This window comes from Atractosteus spatula, chromosome 4 (assembly GCF_055471065.1).
Source record: "Atractosteus spatula isolate fAtrSpa1 chromosome 4, fAtrSpa1.hap1, whole genome shotgun sequence".
Lineage (NCBI taxonomy): Eukaryota > Metazoa > Chordata > Actinopteri > Semionotiformes > Lepisosteidae > Atractosteus > Atractosteus spatula.
In genome coordinates this window covers 20,027,440-20,051,383 of record NC_142709.1, presented here as the reverse complement: position 1 = coordinate 20,051,383, position 23,944 = coordinate 20,027,440, and the positions used below count along the sequence as shown (strand labels likewise).

The 23,944-nt window shown below is 35.2% G+C and overlaps 1 protein-coding gene across 2 annotated transcripts in view; it reads left to right on the top strand.

Annotated features, from left to right (window-relative positions):
- Positions 1-23,944, top strand: part of diaph3 (diaphanous related formin 3) — a 458,904-nt gene that overhangs the window by 382,638 nt on the left and 52,322 nt on the right. Inside the window, exons 25-26 of one of the 2 annotated variants that reach the window (XM_088913166.1) lie at positions 8,653-8,761; positions 9,717-9,769. In XM_088913166.1, the coding sequence (XP_088769292.1) occupies positions 8,653-8,761; positions 9,717-9,769 (162 nt within the window). Of the gene's footprint in view, positions 1-8,652; positions 8,762-9,709; positions 9,770-23,944 lie in introns of both variants that reach the window. The other variant, XM_088913165.1, reaches the window with a different exon arrangement.

The window sequence follows — 23,944 nt, the reverse complement described above, 5'->3', positions numbered from 1 at the left end:
GAAAATTACTAATGTAATGCCCTTACATAAAAAGGGTGATAAAACCAACCCAAGTAATTATACACTAGTATGTCTTTCTTCTACTACGTGCAAGGTTATGGTAGCAATAATTTTAACTAAACTAGAGGATCATATGTATTGCAATAAAAATTTAAGGGATAGTCAACTAGGATTTAAAAATGCTAGCTCTTGTTTAATTTATCTTCTTTGAACAAGCACATAGCAAATGATGTATGTTTAGATTTTCAGAAGATGTGAGATAAAGTTCCTCATAAAAGTTTAATTCTCAAATTGAATGCAGTAATCATTCTATGACTATACTCTTAATCCTTGTGCTTAAGAGTTTAAGAGAGAGGAAATAAATTATACAGATAAGGAAATTAATAAATGCTCTAGTGGTGTACCACAGGGATATATATTAGGAACCCTAATAAACAAAAGAACATTAAAAGGTTACAAATAAGATACGGCTATTTGGTCCATCTAGCCCGTTTGATAGCAGTTAATTGATCCAAGAATCGTATCCTGAAAGAAGCCAGGATATAGGCTTGAACAACATGGCTACGTAGCATTTTCTGTACTCCTACAACATTGTGGGTAAGAAGTGCCTCCTTTTCTTGGTTTTAAATTAACTTTGAAACCATTTCTATTTGTGCCCTCCGATTTGTGTTTCACTGTGCATTCTGAGGAAATCTGCTGGGTTAACTTTGAATGCCTTTGAGGATTCTGAATACTCGTGTCAGGTCACCTCATAATCTTTTCTGTTCAAGACTAAAAAGGTTAAGTTCCATCAGCCTGTCAGTGAAGTATATTCCTTTTAACCTGTAGTACTAATTCCACACACACACAAAAATCATGGGAAGAACATGCAAACTCCACGCAAATATCACCCCACGAATTTAATCCTGGGCCCCTGGAACTGCAAGGCACCAGTACTAACCGCAATGCCATCTTGCCACCCCTCAGAATAAACAGAATTCTAAATATCTGAATGTGGTTTTACCAAATAACTGAGGTGGATCTGAATGATCTCTTCTTGTTTCTTAGCTTTCTTTATATATAAAGTCAAAGAGAGATGAGATCAGGTTTAAAGGAGCTAACACTTCTGCCCATATTCTTTTCAGTGTCTGATCTTAAGTGCACTAACATATAATTCAGTTGTGTTGCTACTGGTCGTATAATGCAGAAATAAATAAAAAATATGATTCACTGTTAAATTTTATATTACATTTGCTATTAAAGAAAAACTGGTCTGCATTTGCATAGAATCTGTAGCGATGGCAATTCAGATGGAGGAATTGTTTTTTGTAGTGTCTGTCTTCAGGTTTAAAAGTATTTTATTAATTCCCATGGTAGACTCAGAAGAAGATGTTTGTTGAGCAACAAATGACACATCATAGGATTATTTAAGAATATATACAAGTATAAAAAGCTTTTAGTGCAACATAGAACAGACTGCATTTATACATTCTGACATTCTGTAAAGTTGAGAAGGAGAGCTTTTCATGAAAAGAAAAGGTCTGAGGTGTATTGCTCAACATTTGATAAGGATTCAAGTAATTTATTAAATGGATTGAACATGGACCATATAGATTAGAAATGTTTGGACATGTTTTAATATGGTATCTCTTGGTTTCACACTTGATAAAATTGTTGATAGGTGCAACAGGAAAATCTAAGATAATTTATGATCATGGTATCATTGTAAACACAATTTGAACTTGCGGCATTTTACCTTTATCTCCACTGTGTTGCCTGTTGATATTTCTAATGGTTTGACATTCCTGCCATATCCACAAAACTATTGAGCCTGTCCATGGTACACATAACAGTGGACCCATGGGCAGATGAATTTCAATATCACAATGGCTGTGTTCATCATTTTATTGCTAAGATGAGTCAACAGAGTAGTTGTCATTCATTGTTTAATTTTCAGCCAACAACCCACCTGTCTGATGACTTTCTATGCACTATGATAATCTACTGTTGGTAGTTAGTGATGAATTTAAATGGTGGGGTGCATGTGTACATTGTAGACCTACAATATGCTTGTTCACAGTAGGCTCTCTAATAAGGCAAAGGAACAAGTAATAGGTTTATTCCATGCTGAAAAGAGAAGAAAAAGAACACAACACTTCTTCGGATGTAAGACTCCACAGCCGATACGTTGTTTTCTTTCTTCTCTTTTCAGCATGGAATAAACCTATTACTTGTTCCTTTGCAGCCTACGTATGCTTTCGCAGCTACCTACCTGAACTATCTCTAATAAAGCATCCACACTGAATATGGATACCCCATGTGCCAATACAACTTGACAAAACTTATGATAGTATATGTTAATATGGTGTATTATGTGTATATGGTGTATCTGTAAGTTTGTATGTAGAATATCTAGCTATTCATTAACAGGACTCTTCCCTAACCCCATTTGCTTACCTGGAAGGACCACACTCAAGCTCCTTCCTAGCAGTGCCAAACTGCACTGAATACAATGACTATCAATTACCCAAAGCAACTACTTGCCAATGTAGTTAGCCCTTAAAAGAAAGTAATCAAACTCCTTACCTAGTGTTAAAGCCTACTGTAAAACATGTCAAGCACAGACCACACATCCACCACACTCATGTACTTTTATTTATTTGGAATTTGGAAGGAGTGCATTCTGTTTGAATAAAGAAATATGCTGGTTTGTGTTTACTCAAGATCCAGCAGAGTGCACACAAGGTCTGAAGGAAATTACCATACTGTCATCTAAAGGTGCTGTTTCTTTTTGAATATTTAAAAATATAGTCAAGCCTGGTCTTCTTAAACCTAATGGCTTCTGAAGGACATAGCTGAAGCTAATATTCTTAATATTATTCCAAATAATTTCAAACCTGAATGAGAAATTATATTTTATTTTGCAGTGAAATACAAGTTTAATCAGAGGTTTTGAGTGCTTTTATATTTTATTAAATAAAGTCCTTACTTTTAGTGAATACCATTTGTATTAAGATTTGTGTGCTTCCATTAGACGCATGCTACCTTTTTTTTCCCTCAGTCTTCCTAATCACTGCCCAACACAAGTGAAAATCATTGAGAGAATAATAATGAGGTAGAGAATACAGAGCATTTTAACATTTTTTCAGTTTGTATATGTTTTTAGATATTGTATGTGTAAGCACAAGCTCTTCATTTAAAAAGCAAAATATTCTGTGTACATCTCTTTAGTGAAAACTCCAGTCACAGGTACTTCAGATATTAGGAAAGGCATAAATCGAACTAGTAAAGCTGCAAACATCAAAGCCCCATTCACTGGTGTTATCTTCAAAGGAAGATTATACCCTGTGCTTCCTTCTTGTCACTTCTTAGAAGTCCTGGTTCTTTACTATTTCAAATCTATTTCACAGCAATTAGTTCTAATCATATTCCAGTTTTTCAGCATTCTACAATACTACCTTGGAAGTCTGTCACATTCATGTTATTATTTTTAATATATCTTTGAAAACTTATATAAGCTTTCTCCTGGTTTTCTCACACACACTTATTGGTGCTGTGTAAAATTTGACAACATGTTCTCTTCAGAAGTAATTTCCAGGAAAGTAGTAACCTTTTTTGCATTTGTTCATATTCATCAAAGCCACATCTTTTTGCGATGAACAGTCTGTAAATTTGAACTGGGAACAAAATGCAGCTTCCTTTTTTGTTGTTTTTTTTTTTCTTTCCTCTACCCATTCTGATAATTGCTTACTCGTTTTGACCTGTTACCAATTAAAGGCTGGAGAGGGGGGATGTCCTCCTCCCACGTATGAGTTCTAACTGATGGATGGTCCGTGTTTCTTTGGGTGTCAGAGTGTAGACAATCATCCACGATGAATTAATGTGATAACCTGTTTAGCCGTACTGTGCTCCTAGATATCCCAATACCCGTGTACCTTGTAGAAACCCCTACAATTCTTCATCATTTACTTTGCGTAAATGAGTAGTGTTGTGTAGTAGCAAAAAAGCTCATAATATTAAATTGAGAAATTTAGGACGCTCTTTTTGTAAATTCTGAATCTGTAATTCAGAAGTAGTGACCTTATGAGCCTATTACATTTTGCTGGGTAGGTGATCAAAGTCTTAAATTCTAAGTTTTAATGCCTCAACATCCCAATATTATTTTAGTATCTCCATGAAGTGACAGATTTCCAGGGTTTCCCATAGACATGAAGGAAGAAAGGCTACTGTTTGTTTTCCTTTCTACTGTATGTTTCACAGCAGTAGATAGTGAGTCAAGAGAAGTGCAGACAGCAATATTGGATAGTACCTATCAATAACAATGGTTTGATGACAATGCATATCTTGTAGAAGAGTAATGAAATGCCCCTTTAGGAAATCCAGAAGTGTGCAGTAAATAAAGGAAACTAATTACGTTTTTGTATTTTAACAAATGTACAGTATGAGAAATAAATTACCAGCAATATAAGATATTCAGTAATTGAGTTGTAACTTTCCTTGGGGATTGGCTCCTGACATTTGTGGAAGTGATACAGAACAAAATGAATTATATAATAGTTTTTTTTCTTGTATCTTTTCAAAAGTCATGACTCTGAAAAGATAAAATAAAATGAAAGGTTACCTATCAAGGGATTATAGTGGCAGTAGTGATAATTTAGTTTTTTCCACTTTCTCAGCAAACCATGACATCCCTTCAAAAACATGCTTTAGGTCTATATAGTTCTTGCCTAGTAGTTTAAATACACATAGTCTGTGGGGCCTGACTTACTTTGCAATGCTGCTCATGTACTTGGTAGAAAGCACTCCAATCAATTATTTTGATCTTATCAGTCTGTAAAGAACTGTGTAACTGTGATAGCATCAGACAAATTTATTGTAATACAATTGAGAACTCAGTCATTTTGGCATGTTCTTTGTGCATTGCTTTGAATACTGGGTATGAAACAAGATGTACCAATCAGGTGCAACATTTATTGTACAACCTGATTTTCTTAACTCAGTGAAGAATAGACAATATAGATTTCCATGTTTTTGACATGATGATAACAGGACATTTAATAGTCTATAGAATATTGCTTGTTTGTATATATTTCAAATTGTTGAAAAAAAACATTTTTAATCACACAGCTTCTGAGCCCAATCATTTGGACTTTCTTCCTCCACTGTGTGTGGCAGGTTTCAATTTGTAAAGCACTCTGTGCTGTGCCATTCCCATCTTTTAGAGAATTGAGGTCATTTTGTTTGGAATCAGTCTTTTTTATTTGAGATAAACTAGATTGCTTTACAAAAAACTTTGCGTTTGCGTGTGCTTGCTTCCTAGATTGGGATTTAACATTCAGTCCTTGAACTGATTTCTGAATAATATAGATGTTTAGAAGTGTCTTTACACAGCCATCCTGAGCACTGCCCAGTTACAGATTATATGGCAAGAGAAGCAGCAGCCTGCTGTCCTTGATTACATATCACTTATACCCTCTGCCCCAGTAGTGTCTCATACCATACACTAAGCATAAAGCAAATAGTAATAATATCGTAAAATACCCTGTCAACAGTTATACCATCCACTTTTTTCAAATTCCTGCTGCAGATGTGTAAGCAATTCCAAATCGGCTTTGCAGCATTGTACCCAGCACAATAAGGGAATCACATCCACATTACACATTATAAGTTGCACATATTTATAGCTCTCTTTGGTGCTTTGATGCTGCTTATAAAGTTAAGCAATGTTCTTACCACTCACAGGTTTTCTTTAATTCTTTTTTGTGATATGTTTCTTCTTTTTGAAATGCTAGTACTGGAAATGTTAGGTTTAGAAAACTCTGAAGCAATGGCTGATTGCATGCTCAATGTCCCCATAATCTTTTAAGTACAGCAACATGAAGGGGCAGCATAGAGCTAGGCTATGTTATAAATATTGTAATATAGTGACCTTTAGTTTCCATTTCTAGGTCTAGTGAATGGACAGCTTTTCATTTTCCTTGACAATAGCTCACTCAACACTGCAGTCCATTAACACTGGAGCTCATTAACATGTACACACTAGAATTCTGAGTCCCTGGTTATTAATGCATCTTTAATTATGTGGTACTCTGTTCAGGAAAGCTGTTGAAAATCAGTATAAAACAGGTGGCTGAATTAGCTGATCTTTTGTGTCTTTTCATTTACAAAAAAGTTTGCAGATAGGTCTCTATACATAATCAATTGTGCTTTTTTTTTACAACAGCAGTAGTTGAATTACATTGATTTCAAAGATTTTCTGCCATGCTTTATGTGGTTTCTTTGGATTTTAGTCTCTGCAGCAAAAATATTATTTTGTTGCTTTTGTACAAATCTGACTGTGGCCTGGGGTTGTTACTCCTGATCTGACTTAGGTGAATTTTAAATAGACACCTGCCGTTTTTCCTAACATCACAGAAAAAGCTGAAAGGCGGAGATAACATCAGGAGTAGCCACTGGCCTGTAAGTGAAATGGTCACTCTGACTATAAGACTAGCTGCTGTAATTTGGGACACATGGAAGAAGGCGAGACTCAGAGTAAATGAGGATTGTATGCTAGTTCATTGATAGATTACGGACATAGAATTAATTTATACTGGCCAGTGAAACCTAGGGAATTAATTTTGGGGCAGTGGGAGGACACCGCAGCCCTAAGAAACTACCCACATCAACTCCACATACTGTATAAGGTGCTCCAGCCCAGAATTGAACCCAGGATCAAAGAGCTACCCCGCACACCATCATGGAACTGCAGTATAATCATACAGTCATAAGTATTGATTTTTATAAATAGGTTTTACATATGTTCCATTTGTGGCTTCGAAACCTGAAACAGATAAAGTTATTAGACCAGCAAGGTTCAGGCAGTCTATATATTGCAGTCACTTTGCACTTCTTCACTTTACAGACTACTATGTTGCCCTAGAATTCTTTCCAGGTATACACTTACAATTAGTGTCATGGTTTATATTTTTAAATGAGACTTCTGTCAGGGAAAAAAAAAGAATGTCAGGATAAAAGATATATATATTACTATTTTCTTTAATTCTACTCTTTGACCTAAATTATAAATTCATTAAATATCTTCTGTGTCTGGATAAATTCTATTTTTAGATTTCTTGAGGGTTAGAGGCTTATTTTTATATTGAAAATGAGCAAATATCCATAGGCTGCATAATGTATAGGCCAGTTGTCAAAATTATGGAGCTTTTTTTTCTAAAATATAACTTATGGAAAGTAGATGGAAAACTATTGACTTATACAAAATGAAACTACTTTCTCAGATTACTTCTTTTCCTATGTCTGTCTCTACTACTATTGTTGGCATAACTACTATTTTTTCTGTACTGTAGCTATAAATTGTAGTCTGCACTCCATATGAGAGACATTGACTTTTCTTGATTTTCACCACAGAATATCTTGTGATGGGTAATTATGAATACATGATCATTGTGTTTTGTCTCCTTCCCTGAAGCCACTTGTCCTCTGCCCTCATTCTCTGTGTGAAAGAACAAGTAGTTGATTGCCCAGCCAAGATTTACAGGTGTCTGCATAATCCCGACTGCATGCATGTATATGTCCTAAATTTTATTATTTAGAATGAAACACTTGAGAAAATGAAAACATTGTTGTATACTTTATTTTTTTTGCCAATATTCATGTTTTTACTCAACCCTAGGTATTTTAAACAGTCCGTTGCAATGTGGTACTTCTTAGAAACTCAAGATCTAGTTTTGTGAAATAACGTCAAGACCATATCTTTACCACATTTTCCTTATTTGATCATACCTGTATTGTATAACAATGTTATTTTACTACAGCAATAAATGTAGAGATTTTTAGCACTATATTAAAAACATATTGCCAATTCAAAGATTATTAATGTGGCATCTGTTAGATATAATATACCCATAGACTACCAAATGTAGTATTAGTATTATTTTTATATCAGATATCAACGAGAGAATACTGCTTTTCTCAAGCTAAATATTTACCAATATTTGAAAGTATTTTCTGAGACTGTGAATATTATGTGCAGTGTATCTTTAAATGTCTAGGTGTAGTTTCATCACTTTCTTGTAAGAGAACAGCATGCCTCCTTCAATCAATGCAAAGGTTAACATTGTTGTCTCTTTCATGCCAATGAACGGGCCCTTGTCTGTAGCAATAAACACTTGATTTGCATTCAGGTTGCATAGAGTCAGTTTCAAGTCATACTAGAAAAGTCTCTGTCTGCAATAGTGATGCAGTTAGTTTTTTGAAGCTCTGTTTTCAGTTCAGTGTTAAAAATAGCTGAAATGACCACCTCTCAAACAGGAGAGCTTATTTAAAATAACTTGACAAACATTTTAAGCATTCCAATGCATGAATTCTGTTTTGATTGTTAGCATATTGTGCACAGAGACGTTGTTCATTTTTACTATAAAACGCAATGCCCTGAAGTAAATCAGTTGAACTTTGGTCCATTTTATCGTACAGCAGCGAAACCACAAAATAGGACTTATTTCAGTAAAAGGTAAAGCTGATTTATGAGCAAGTTAAAAGCTTGTCTAGTTTTAAAATTGCTGGTTTTTGTCATGACATAGTGGCCTTCTTTTATGCCTGTATTCTTTGACATTGCTATGGCAACCCTCAGGGCTGATAGAATTCCCCCCAATCTTTTTTTTTCTTCCACAGAGAGTGATGAGACGGGAGTGATGGATAGTTTGCTTGAGGCCCTGCAGTCAGGTGCTGCATTCAGAGACCGGAGGAAGCGAGTGCCCAGGCCAAAAGGTGAATATCCTACTTATTTTATATTACACTCTTATAAAGCCAGGAAACAGAATCCGTACCTTTTTATGTCAAAATAATGCATGTTACGTAATGACTGAAGTGCTTTAGGGGAGAAAAGCTGGCTGTGCCAGGGGGCATGCTTAATCTTTTCTTTACTATGACAAATGTCAGAAAGACGCTTATTCCAGTTGGCTGATGTCAGTACCAGTTTGTGATTCAATGTACTGAAGTCAGCATTGCCTGATTATAATGACAAGACTGCTCCACAGAAGCATATGCAGCTTATCTCTGTGGGTTTTGTATTAATGTAATTATATGGGAAGCTGAAAGTCATGATGTCCCTAAAGAATTAAAGCCTTTTATTCCTCCCACAAATTCCCACTTAAAGTATTGAAAATTAATTATGGAATCAAAAGAATAAATGGCTATATAATACAAATTATGCATTATAAATAACTTTTGTGTAAAAATTAAATGGTATCTAATACAGTATTATATTGACATGCTGCAATGTCATTGGTTGTCTGTCAGCCCATAACAAAGTTCCAGACTTCCAAAGGTCTAGAAATGTCTACTTATACCATTATAGAATTTTAAATGTGTTGTGAGTACTATGACTCTCAAGAAGGGAATTGCACATGACAGCACATAGGATTAGAAGTTTTAGCTAGAGAATACTACTACTGTCAACAGATTGCACCCTTCTTTATCTGAAAGTTGTATTTCTTTGTTGTTGTCATATTAAGTTCATATTAAATTTTCTTACAAGAAAATTTAGTGTCAAATAACCACATATTGAAAATTCTACATTATCTCTGCCTAGTTATCGCTACCTAAACTTCTCTTTACATTGGGGCTTGCATGCTCTTTCTGATGGACTGCCTGGCTCTTGATAAGGTTAAAACCCTTTCTGTGTTTTGACATTGTTTATATTAAGAGTTTTATTCCATAACTTTTGCAGATGTCCGCCAAAGTCTCAGCCCAGGTTCACAGAAGCCTGTTTTGAAGTCTTGTAACCATGGTAAAAAAATCTATGCAAACTTTTTTTCATCATGCATTGCAGTTTTACCTGTGCTACTTTTCCAGCTGAATCTTCATCAGCATGTGCTTTGTTTTTCTGAAGCTGCTTCTTGTTCTAACAAATAATAATAACATGTTTGCTTTCATTTGTTTATTTTGAACATTTTCTGAATGTACTGCATACGTTCACATAATTTAAGACTGAAAGAAGTTTCTGTCCGTATTGTCATCATCTGAGAAATAATTTAGTTTTCAAGTGCCATACATGTGGTACAGACTATGAATTACTGCAGATGATTAACAGTGGTTTATCAAGCAAATTGACATCTCTGTCTCTTATAACTTCCTCTGGGAAGTTATAGAACTGTAACTTCTGTAACTCAGCAAAACTTAATGCCTTGTACTATACTTAGAAAGTATCAAACTAAACTGCTACAGAAACAGTTACTGTATATTACACCTATACCAAAGTTTCACAAAGAGAATTAAGGAACTGACGACATGAAAAGTGTTTTCTGATATTTTTCTGATTGTGACAAATATTAGATGGTTTGGGGTTACAGATAAGTAATCCAAGAGTAACCTGAAAAAAGCCCTGATGAAGTTTGTTTTTATTACCTTAGTTATTTCATCATGTTATACACTTTAAAAGACAAATTGTAGGGTTACCATCATCTTTTCCTTCGATATGAAACATTTGTTTTGGTAAAGGATAAAAAAATAATAATTTCTTCTTTCACTCATCACTCAGTGCAGCGTCTGGGATGAAAGACATTGATTCTGTCTTAGTATTATTTTATTTCTGTTTTTATAGGGTGTGGGTGATACAGGGAAAAATCCTGTGGGTCTTATGTGATCCATCACTGGGAAAACAACCACAAAACTGTCTCATAGTTAACTGCTCTCTGATGTCCAGCAGCAAAAATAAATGAAGGGCACAGTGCATTAAGGGATTTCTGTTCAAGTCTCACAAGGCAAAGTAAACTACTCTGAGGGGGCACTTCCAGGCTGACTCCTGCTTCTGCCTCCTTTGGCTACAGCTTATTGACTAATCATGCTGCTGGCTTCCTGAGCATTGCTTCAAGTCCACTATGTTTCCATTTGCCAGTCAGAGTCCTCAATGTGAATATAGCAAATTGCTTCACAGTTCATGCCAGGCCTTATATTTATCTTCATATTTGTTGGACCATCTGTTTTTTTATATATTATTTTTCTGTCCAGTCCAATTTCTTGTTTTCCTTTTTGGCTTTGTCACATTTACTTTTGCTTAATGGAAAGGTTATAGGAGTTCAATTTCCAATGTAGACATGAACTCATTTTATTTAAGAACAGAAAATGTTTTGATTAGTCAATAAAGGTGTAATACAGGCAGTTACTCTGAGACTGATCTTGTCATGGGTAATAGTTTTATTATTTCTGTCAGTGTCTCTTAATAATCATTCTCTGGGGCTCTACATTTTACTTTTTCACACTCTTGTGTTAAAAACATAATTCAGAATCGTGTATTAGATGTAATTAATATGCATGCCATTTTTGCATATTAAAGATGTTAGGAAGATGAGTAGTCCTTTGACTCAGATACAGTTTTTGAAATATTAGGGTGCAAAGCATAGCCTTTCATGGTGTTACATTAGGTGATTGCTCTCCAGATTTACAACTTGTTCAAGCAGGATGTACCTGGCTACCATCAATCACACTTAGATATCAGTGATTAATATGTTTTCTAATAAACTTTCAGAGAAGACTTTAATAGAAACTTCTTTAGATCACACAACAGCAGAAAACAAAGTTACTTTAGCATTACCAAAGTGCTTACTAACAGTTTGTTGAAGAGTGTTTATTTTGATTTATATGTCATTCTTTTAACTATTCCAGAAATCCAACTACTAGGCAGCTTATTGCTGGTAAGGGTCACATTACACACGGAGCCTCTCATAAAATCATTGGGCGACATGACAGTTATTTTTTTAAGTTGCTTATGGTACGATATGTAGATGGTAGCATTAGAAGGGACAGATTTTAGTGTTCTCTATGTTTTCTTTTTTTTATTAATATAATTTGTCATTTTTTAATGCTGCGTGTTATAAAATCACTCAAGTTTACAACTGCTAGCTAAATAATTTTAAAATCTCCATAGTCCTAAATATTCTGTGGTAGTTTTATAGTATTATAATCTTGTTTTATCTTTTGAGTCACACTGGTTGTTTCAAGCACAACTAACCAGACTACAAAATTAAAATTATAGTAAGCCATTTTCTGTTTAAATTACAAGCCGTAAACAAGTGAACATGCCCAGATTTCTTTCATGTTAGTGAGTCATATGAGCAAACATTTTGTATTCTTAAACTGAAAAGAATGTATTAATTCAATTAATAAGAAACTACACTTTAATGTATGTTTGAATGTTACAGGGTAATACAAATTAGAACTGTAAGAAGCACTAAGTAATGCGCTGGAAATATGTGACCAATGGTGCTGTTACATAGCAATTAATTATGTTAAGATGAAACTGAAAGGGACTATTTTGAAATATGATACAGGCGAACAGGTTTTGAAAAAAGAAAATAGCATGATTAAAGATTCTTATTTTTAAGTTATTCGTTGTTAATTGATATAGTAGTAGTCCAAAAATAACTGTGTAGCTGAAACGTGTATAAACCTCTGTGGTAGCAACATTGCTTTCAGCCGCTGAGTGTGACAGCGTTGGCTCTTGATTTACCAATCCCCTGGTTTCCCTGACCCTCAGGGGGTAACCACCATCTCCATTGTCTAGTAATATGAACTCCAAGACTGTGCAGCTCAGGCACTCATCATGAGCTCACCCCTTGTCTAACTCATTTCTTGAGAAGAGAGTGTTGATGCACTGAAATACAGTGCTTAAGTGCAGTGTGCCACCAGACCAGTTTCTGTTAACAGGGATTGCTATCAGTGTTCTTACTTCCCACAGTGGGGAGGAATGCAGCCTTTATGAAATGAGGTTTCTACACTGAATACATTTTATTTTACTTTTATGTGAGCCTATCCAACAGTTTTCAGAACTACTTTATATCAGAGCTAGTTATGAAAGTATTACATGACAAAATCATTTTAATGATGGGAGAGCCAGAGGGTGAGAGTGAGAAAGAGAGAGCAAGACAAAGGCAGATGTAGAAATTATTTTCTTTCTGATAAGACTTCCCACGAAGTCAATTAGGCTTTTGAGGGATGCTTTACATGCTCAAGTCTTTCCTTTTTCACAGTGAAGGTGGTACTTTATTTTCAAAAGATTTCCTCAAGTGCTGTAATTATATTTTTGATACGGCAAGAGTGTAAAAAGGGGGATTTCTTGAATATAGGAATTAGTCCATCTATAAAATAAAGATAAATTGTTTTTGTGATAGTTGTTTCTTTTGATCCACAGGGCTTTTTTTCCCCGTAAGATTATAAAAGCATTAATGCTATACACATTGATCTTTTTTTAGCTGTATGACCAAGTGGATTTAAATTTCTGTTATTTCTAAAGATGATCTACTGTAAGATCTACTGATCAGTTAAGGCAATACCAGAGATCCTTTACAGTATTTGGTAGGAAAATCACATGAGACACTATAAAACCAGTGTTTTTCTCTGTTTGGAAGATATCACTGCATTTCTTGAAAAATGGCATTAGAAATAATATAAGAACTGCAGATCCATTAGGAAGTGTGTCATGTAAAAGTTATTTGCTGTGTGAATTACAGAATAATCACACTCACCATAACCCTATAACATATTTTTTGGCCAGTTGTGACAGAAACATACAATCTGAGTTACTGTGGTCATTACGCTAGTATTAATTTAAAATTAAATAGAACTTTATTTTAAAAATTATTCTGTCAACACTGTTGACATGTTTGCATTTCATAGGTATTCTACACATTGTTTTTATGCTTTTTATAAGAATGGTGATTTGTTTTTTCATTTTAAGAAGTATATAATAATCCTACAAAAATATTAGATTACATCAAACATTCAAATATAGAATGTTACTAATAAAAAATGGAGCAGTTAAGTTTTCAACTCAGCTGAAGTGCTCTTCAGCTCAGCAGTTAGAACCTGGGATGTAAGGAATTGTAAGTAACTTGTAATAAAGATGATATTTTTCATGTAGTTGTTGCTGATTGAAATATACCACAGGGACACCAGTGGCTGACGGATATACAATTCCTGAGCTGCTGATACTGAATAACAGTCAGTTAAATATACAGTATAGCTAGTACAGGGGTTAATAACATAGGTGATCTTTTAATTAAACAGGGCCAGAGAGAACTCCTGAATTTTAATAACTCTACTTTAAACTTAGCTGAATGTTGCATAGTGACTGTGGTTAATGAACCTATAAATTCAACCTCTAGGGTTATAAAAACCACTGCAACTATTGTTATTTGACCTCTAACCATAATTTCCTCATAACTATTTTCAACTAATAATATGGTGTAAAGATTTTAATACTTGTCTTATCATTAAATCCTAAAATAAAATGCAGAGCACTACAAGTGTCCAAGTCTCAGGACATTTTGTTAGTTTTTGTTAAAATATTTGAAACTGTATGAAACCAATTTATGCAATGTCAAAAAAAACAAAGTGAAAATGTTTTGTTTTTTTTTCCTGACCAGAAGACATTATCTTCGATACTTTGGAAGAATTAGTTACTGTATTGTGTAAAAAGTATACTAACATTGCTTATTTAGTATAAGTTAAGAACTGTCATTTTGAGATGCTAGAACAGGGGTCGGCAAACTTTTTAGAGCAAGGGCCATTAAAAATGTTTTACTAACCTTGAAGGGCCATCTGAGTGAAATCCTTTATCTAGCCGATAAACTCACCGACTGGAATAGGTCGTGTTTTTATGGGCAAATATCCTCTGCGACCTCTTGCATACACTGCTTAATAAACCCACCATCCAATTGCCAGCTGCTGCTAGACGCTGTGATACTCGATAACTAGCTCGGGTAGCCGCAACATTTTCTTCAAATTTTCTCTTGAAAAGTTTTTGCTGCCCCTGAAATGACTTTTTCAACTGTTCTGATTTTTCCATCCGTCTGTCTCCTGTGTATTCCGAAAACCTAGCCTGATCTTTTGTCTCGTAATGCCTTTTTATGTTGTATTCTTTAATCGCGGCGATTGTTTCCTGACAGATAAGACACATTACCTTTTTTTTCCGAGCGACAAAAAAGTACTCTTCTGACCATTTGTTGTTGAATTTTCGACCCTCTGCATCAATCTTTTTTTTTTTTACATGGCAGGAATAACTAACAGTTAGCCTCTTGTCAGTTATAACTTTTAGAACCGGTTGAAATCATTACCTGCTTTCAAACTAGATAGTATACAGTACACTAGACGTAATTTGCGTGACTGAGCCAATCACAGTAGGCAACAAAAACCCAAATTAATTTACAGTAAGAATCTGTTGTAGCACAGGCGTATGTAACCTAGGCTAAAGCTGACATCTGATAGGCTAAAAGTAAAATGCATCGTGCAATAGGTGTTGTTCTGCAATTGACCGTTAGTGCTGAGGGAGAGCAGCAGAGCTAACAAGTAGAGGCCACTGGCGGAAGATTTTCAACATCTGATGCAAAAGGTAACCCTCGAGATTCAAACAATATTGAGCTGCGGGCCACTCAGAAAAGTTCAGTGGTCCGGATTTGGCCCGTAGGCCATAGTTTGCCGACCCCTGGGCTAGAACAGATATCTTAAAGTAAGATTGGCAACTTTTGTTAATTTGTGTTACACTTTAATAGACCACTTTAATTTCATCCAGTGGATGAAAACTTTAAAATAGCCCTGTTTCTTAAAGTATGCACTAATAGTGTTCTAAAGTATGCACTAATAGTGTTTTTTTTTTGCTTTTCAAGGCACGTTAAATAGAGATCATTAGTGCTTTTAGCAATTATATCCTTGTTTGTGAAATTCATCTTTTTCTTCTTAACTTAGACGTCAAACTTTCAAATATACTGTCTTGCCTTTAAATTCTTCAGTGATGCATAGAGTTTGAAGACTAGTTTAATTTGAAAAAATGGTTTGAAACTGAATTGTGACCTTGGAATTCCAACACAGAAGTGTAATCAGACTCCACACATGTGCTTAAGGGAACTAGCAGGTGAGCAAATAATCTAAAATTGGTTGGGCTTTTATATGATTCTGTGTGTTTTGATTTAATAGCTTAATGCTTCTGCAGGAAGATATTTTATCTGTGAAAGGGATTCTTTTCATATGCGAAGTTTGATCACTAAAATCCACATGATGATTTTATTGAATTGGCACTAAGTCATGAACATTATAATGAATGCACTTGAAGTTATCAACAGGGTACCTGCAGACTCACTGTGGAGGTCCGTTTATTGAATGCCCAGTCCAGGAGCAAAAAGCAGCATGTCTCTCTGCTTTTCAGTGTGAATCCACAAAAAGGAACTATCATCATATCATAATCTAGATGTACTTGCATCAGTTTAATTCTGGCAAAAGTAATTCAAGTTAATGTGAATTTTCCAGAAATTAACAACTCTGTGTGCTTTGTGTTAATTTAATTATACACTTGCGTTATCTTGACTTTGCATACCAGTGCTGCCCTCCCACATACTGCAGACTAATTTTGCCTCTGTTGCCGTTATGTATTAAGGGGCATATAAGGAAATTCCCTTTTAGCAAAACTTTACAAGGGGTGCCATACCTTAAGATGGAATTTTATTAGAAGGTGCCAGATTTATATCAATGCCAGATTCCTTTAGAAATTTGTTGAAGACAAATAAAAGGAGGAGGCGGAGAAACAAGATTTCTTTCAATAAAGTAAATACATTCAAAATTGTGTCACAACTGGTAGGAAAGGTGATTGTGTAAGAATACCAGTTAGCATTGAATTGATGTATAGGTTTGTCTAGCTGATAGAATTAGTGAGAATTCAGTGTCTATAGAAAAATGGTGTAATGTGACCCATAAAATCTTGCTTATGTCAGTGGTCTTTTTTCAAAGCTTAAACCTTAAATCCCATTTCTTTTCTTTTTTGATCCCATAAAGCCTTATAATAATGAAGGATTTTAGAAATGTGCGGTTAATCTAAGTAGTAATTTATAGAGCGAGTCGGTGTCCTGTAATGCTTCTGTTTCCATGGTGACAATTTCTTATGCAGAAGGTAAAGGAGGTTGGGGGTTGTACAAATGCTAATTGTAGCCATTTGTTGTCCCTTCTGTCTTTTTCTTAAGATACCACTGTGCCACAGCTCTGAGTCTTAGGGCAAACGGCAGGATTTGCCCCCCAAAACACTTCTGATGATGGCTACCGGCTGCTCTGTTTAAAAATTGTTTGAGCAGCCATCAGCGCTTGCAGTGCTACTGTGCAAAGAGGCACAGCTTGGCTGACATGCTGACAACTGTTGATCAGGGGCTTAAAAAGAAAGGATGTTTAAAACCTGTAGGGAAGAAAAGGCTGATGACATGAAGATTAATTTGACACCAGTTCCTCTGAGACTAGTTTTAGTCAAATCTTTACAACTGTTTCTGTTATCCTGAGCAACAACATTGACGCGTCAAGGAAGCTAGAGTTCAGGCACCAAGGGCTTTAGTTGTTCCAGCCCTTTGGATAGTGGATTCTGGAGTGGCCTGAGGCTAAGAGGTTCATTAGATTGAATCAGCCAAGCTTCAGCCTACTGAGGTTTTATATTAGCAAGCCTAGCTGTGCATCATCTTAGAAAAATTACTCACACTGTGAATTCTTAAGAGCTAATAAATTAACAGACAGCAATTAATGAAAGCTCATCTCTAACTAGGTAATGTTTGTGAGAAATAAAAAAAGAGTAACTAAAGTAAATTATTGCAGAATTTGTCAGAACATAAATTCAGAATAATCTAGAATCCACAGACCCTTGAAAAGCGTGGGGTTTACCTTTCTTCAGTATAAGCTGCTTTAATGTCCTTCAATAATGTTTTTTAATTAAATAATGAAGAAACACTGTCATGCAAAATTACTTTAAGGCATGCTTTTTGTCAAGAATTAAACGATCATTTCATCCCAACGCAGAGCATGACAGTGTATTTCATTTTAATGCCTGCTATTTTGTCACATCTCAAATGTATATTTTAGGTCACAGAGATTTGCTGTTGTTTCATATTTTTCATACTGTATTTAAAGGCTTATACAAGAAGAGGCCTCAAACTGCAGCATCACAACCAACATTTAATGCTGTAATTAAAATAATGAGTTTTAGGGGGAACTAAAATAATAAAATCTCAATCTCATTTGAAAATCACAGTTAGATGCCATTTGGTTTCATTATGAACAAGGTTGCAGTAGCACTGCACTGCTAAATCATGTTCCCAAATGTAATCTTTATTTGAGGTAGGAGGAGAGCTATTGAACATAAGTTGCATGAAACATATTTTGATTTCCTGAACAAAATCATAATAAATAAGCCTTTGTGATAAAAATACTTGTGGGGAGAGAGTAATGAAATTTGCTTACAGCGCTCAATGGTAACTAGACAAGATTTGATGATGGAATAATATTTGTGTATGTATGAACTATCTCCCTATTAACTATGTAAATTAATATATCTTGCTTACAACATACAGTATAAAAAATATCGAAATTAGATTGTCCGGCTGATTGTCCGGCTGAAATAAATCTCTGATACATATTAGACTGCGAGCTTCTTGTATTTATAGCTGTGCGTACAGTATATACTGTATACATACAGTATGCTGTACCTTTAAACATTGTGTTCCCTATGGTATGGGAATCAGAAAGCACATTTTATGAATAAGCTGATATAAAATTGCTGTCCCAAATCTAACCCAAAAGAAGTTTGTAAGTTTCTCTAACACTAAAACTGTGCCCTGCCTGAAAGAGAAAGGGGATGTGTTGTGTGGAAAGTTGAGTAGGACCACCTGAGGTTTTGCTTCCATACAGCAGCAATTCTCTATGCTAATACAGTGGGCATCATGGAAGATCCATAAACCTGACTGCAGACAGCAGGTGCCCCTCAGATGGTAACTTCATGACTCACTGGACTGTAAGACTGCAGTTTGTGCATCGACGTGGATGACAACCTTCTGGATATTAAACAGTCTTTGTCTCATTTGGCAATGACGTGGAAGAAACCTTGAAAGTTTCACTGAGGTTTGCAAGGGAATGCCACCATTGTAAGTAGTTGCATAATGGTAGCGCTGTACTGCTGGGTCTTAACAGAACTAAACTCATGTAAGATGATGTGACTACAAAAATCATATATTGGTAACTTGTCTAAGATTGCTTAAGTCTGTAAATGTATCCCATCAAATGCTCACCTTCAATCTAGCGCCTTTTCTGAAATGTTCAGTATATTTTAAATAATGGCTTTTAATTTAACACATTTTGCAATAAGCTGTTTTGTACATCCATCTATTATCAGAAAGCCTTATTATTCTTAGTATGGTTTGCACTTCCTGAACTAGGGGATGGAAAGTGGCACTACACGCCATCTGTATGTTAATGCATTACTGTATTTCTTAAATAAGAAATGTTTAAGTGAAGATATACTTTTTTTAATTAGTTGTCAGATGTCCAAATATTTTTGAGACTTAAATGTTCTAAACAGAATTTTTGCACGAAAACTGGAAATTACCAACAACGCCCCCATTCATATAAAATAGGGGGTCTCTTTTAAATCTCCTTGGCCAGCCTTCCTGCCATTGCCATCTGTCCACTTTAACTCATTTAAAATTCTGCTGTTCTCCTTGTCTTTCCTCATGCTTCTCCATTACTCTAATTGACTCCCTATTGTTACAAAAATCTGATTCCAAACGCTTGTCCTGGCCTTCTGCTGTCTCACTCTACCCCTGCTTATTTTCAGTCTCTTATCTCTTCCCATAACCCCTCCTGCTCTTTTCGAAAACTTTTTGTACCCCTTTGCCCTTCAGGGTGTAATGATCTCCCCACAGAAAACAGTTCTCCCCAGTCCCTGACCATCTTATGGCACATTTTAACTACCTCGTTTAGACAACACCTGTAAGCTCTCAGTTCTCAATGGCATTCTTCAGTAGCTTCTATATTGAGGTGCATTCATGTTTTTAATTCTCCAGCTGGTAATGTACCTTGCTAATTGGATTTACTTGCTGTAAACAAGTTATACATACCTACAGGGTGTTTACATCACTTCTCTGTATCCATGCAACATGTACAGTCCGCTGTTTTAATTCTTTTAATTTATCTTATGTGCCATTTGCATTGCTTGTTTATTTCTCTAGCTTCATTTTCATTATATTAATATACAATGTTATACCCACACAATTGTTTGAAAAATGTATTAAGAAAAGAGTAACTATAAATTAAAGTCTGTGTCAAGATCTTATAAGTTGTTTTTGAGTTGATATATAGGAAATGTTATTTTTACATAATAATCATATTACATTTATAGGCCATTAGAATATATTGAAGGCTACTATTGGATTGAAATGTCCATGTGTTTGCTTTTATTCAGTTTAGATGTTGGATTTCTTTCAAAGTATTGAGTGTTTTAAATAATTGATTAGCAGTCAGTAACAACTTAAGGCCCTTTGAAGACTGCAGACTTGTTTCCATTCCATATCCAAAAAATTAATGATTTATCATTTGCTACTCAAGAATGCTTGGGAATGTTAACTAATACTCCCTAAAGAACACAGTAGACTTCACATTTCTTTTCTTCCAGTGAAAAATGAGAGCTTGAGGTTTCAACATCCATTTTCCATGCCATTATTGCATTTCTTCCGCTTTATGGAAATACAGTCTGTCTACAGGTCATGTACTGTAATGCAATCTATTACAAGTGAATATTTAGGTTGGTTTCTAAAGACTATCAAAATGTGCAACTGGCCTACAGAAATAATACATTGTTATAGTAAATAATCAGAACATGCTGTGTCATAAAAGAGACATACATAACACTAGCTTGCCTAGTGCCCTTACTTATGTAGACTATTTTTCCAGCTGTCATGCAATTAGAGTTAAAGTGTACGTATTGTTTAAACAGCAGATAAAGCCACTGAGAAAAAGAAAAGACAAAATGCAGTGCTTTTCATCTATACCTTTCTTAGGATAATTACTTGGAGAGTGCGTCTTCCCAAACTAGATCATTTAAAGAACAGTCTCTCTGATCTTTTCCCAGAACAGCTAAAATGAAATAATGAAACACTAATGTTGCTACTTCTGTAGTATAGTTTAGTGCTTCTCTAATAGCACTTCTACTGTATATATCTAACATGCTACTTCTTATGTGCAAATTAAACTTTACACATTGACAGTTTATATTGTTTAGAGACTCTAATTTCTTTCTTTTTTTCTTAATTGCTGATAAACTCTGTAATTGCGAAGAGAACAGAAAAGTAACATTCCTGTAAGCATCTTAAAAGATCTTTTATATATTAGATGTTCATAATGGGGTGGTACAATGGCACAGTTAACATTGCTGCCAGGGGCCCCTGGATTCAGTTCCAGACATGGTGTTCGCATGGGTTTCTTCCGGTTGCTTCAGTTTCCTCCAACAGACATACTGGTAGGTTAATTGCCTTCTGGGAAAATTGGTCCCGGTGTGAGCCTGTGTGTGTTTGTGTCTTTGTATTCCCTGCAATGGACTGCTGTCCTGTCAAGGGTGTTTCCCTCTTTGCACCTGTTGCTTGCCAGGATAGGCTCCAGCTCCCGCACGACCCTTTATTAGGTAAAGCAATTGAAAAATTGGATGGATGTATAACTCTCACCTTAAAGAAGTGCATCCTTTTTTCACTTGTAATTGCTCGTCCTTATGATTTTTATGTTTGTGCCTGTTTTTTGTTTCGCTGCTGACCATAAATTATTTCACAGGGTCCACTTTGGTAAATCATGTTTATAATCTTAATTAAATAGGTCATTTTTCATTGCAGGAGCTGCATACTTATCAAAAACTTCTGGGTGTCTGGCTCACCAAGATTAGTTGATGTCAGTTTTGAATATTCAGCATATATGCCATAATACAGCATATATTCAATTAATTTCTTTCATGATGTATGGAATCAATACGTCCAGAAAGCTGACTATTTTGCTGAATAATGGTACTAATGGAAACAGTCATATATGAAAGTATTTTAGCATATGGATTCACAGCCTCTTCTCTCTTTTATTTGAACCACAAAATGTAAGTTTTTGGTGGTCATTTTAACTACAGAACAATTTATTGTATTTTTTTTAGTATCAAAGATAATTGCAACTGATCTTCTCAGTTACATGTTTTCTTGTTGGGCTTAAGAGTGCTTTTTAAAAAGGACTATGGGGTGTATACATTGGAGCCACATCTGTGTGTCTACACAGGCACAAAAGAGAAGCAAATGTTCTCTGAAGAAACCATTTTGATGTCGCAGAATAGTCAAAATGATTTAATTCTGATACCTAAAAAATGAAATTGGCTGATTTATTAGCAATAAAAGGAAATTACCAGAAATATATGATAAACTTGTTTGATGAAATCTGCTTTTATTTTTTGCTACAACAGATTGCAGTAAATGAGAAGCTTCAAAGGCTGATAGGATTGCTTTTTTGTGGCCTAGAGAACAATGCAGATGTTCAGTTGTTGGAACAATTATCTGGATGCTGGTTGGAGAGCACTGTTCTATTAGACAAGTGATGGATGTTTCCCTGTTTAGAAAACTGCTGCTCACAGACTTTTTACTTTTTTTGCCTCTTATTTCCTTTTGTTTTTGAACCATCCTCACTTGCATTTTCCATTGAATTCTTTAAACATTCTACAAACACAAACATTTTGGGGGAAAAAAGAAATAATGCATTTTCTAATATAAATGCACCTATTGTTAATGTTTTTAACAGTTTAAGTTATTTTGTAAGTCTGATTACAGGTATGAATGGAGATGGAAGTTATTTTCTTTTTCTTGAAAATAAACAGATTGATAAGGAAGCTGGTAATACTGCTATAAAGGCAGGACTCAGTGCCGCTGTGAATGTTTGTGTCTTGGGAAGGATTCCTTTGACCAAAAGCACTTTATAATTTAGCAGTAACTAACACTGTATTTAGAGGAGAGTGGGTGATAAGTGCAAACAGTGCAGTTAGATTGCCACAACTTGTCTATAACAGTTCTGCTCACAAACTTTGATAGTAAAGTGAAAACAGATGGAATGAGTAAGGCTGACAGCTTCTCTCTGACTGATGAAATTGCTATTGATTTATGACAAATGTCAGTAAAAGCAGGCATGGACTGTTTTGTTGCTGTCAGATGAGAGCTGAAGGTAGGTAGGTTTTGTTATCAATCATGAGTTGTCTGCTTAAGACAATGGCAAGCTGCTATAATTGATTTGATGGCTTCGTCTACTCTTGTGGCCGCAGTAGCAGTGCAGCGGTGCAGAGAAGTGACACAAAGAGGAAGTGACACAGAGCCTCAAAGGCAATGGCCTGTTTTATTTGATTTAACGGGGAGAAATTTAGCAAAATGTCTTCTCTGGGTTATAGAATGAATGATAAACTGCAGTTGTTGGTACAGAAATAAAGGGTTATCCCAATGAGTGAAGGTAATGTTAAGTGGCCTCGGTTGTGAAATGGATGGATTGGGTGAAAGTGAATAGTACAGTGCTAAGATTTCAATTTTAGGGAAGTTAATTATTTTTAATGTAGTACATACAGTATATTTGAACTGCTGTTGTGCTCAGTTCCATATTTTTCTTTGCATTTATGTGTAAATAAAGATGCTAGTTTCATTTCTAAACTTCCTGGAGAAGCACCGGCTGTCATCTTTTTTTTCTTTGTAAAATAATTGCCATATTCACACATTAAGCATGGGCTGAGGTCATGGTAAGGGTCCCAATGATTATTATGAGAAAATGTGACTAAGCTTCAAAAATCACATCCTGTGTCTCTTGGGTTTACTAGTGTTTCCAGCATTTGGGGATTTCAGATCATCAAAGAATATTACTCCTGAATGCCCATGTTAGTGTTTTGACATTTTATGACATGTCTAATGTGAGGACAAAGAAAATAACAAGTAGTGGAAATTCCTTTCATCTTAAAGTGTGCTGGTTACCTCAACTGTTATGTTGCATTTATCCGAGGCTTTAGTATCCTGCAATACTAATTTGCTTTTGCATATCCTAGGGCTGATTTTCATCAAGTCTTAATAGTGCCTTTTTCTCCTTGTGTCTTAAAAGAACGAAGCTTTACAATGTCAGAGCC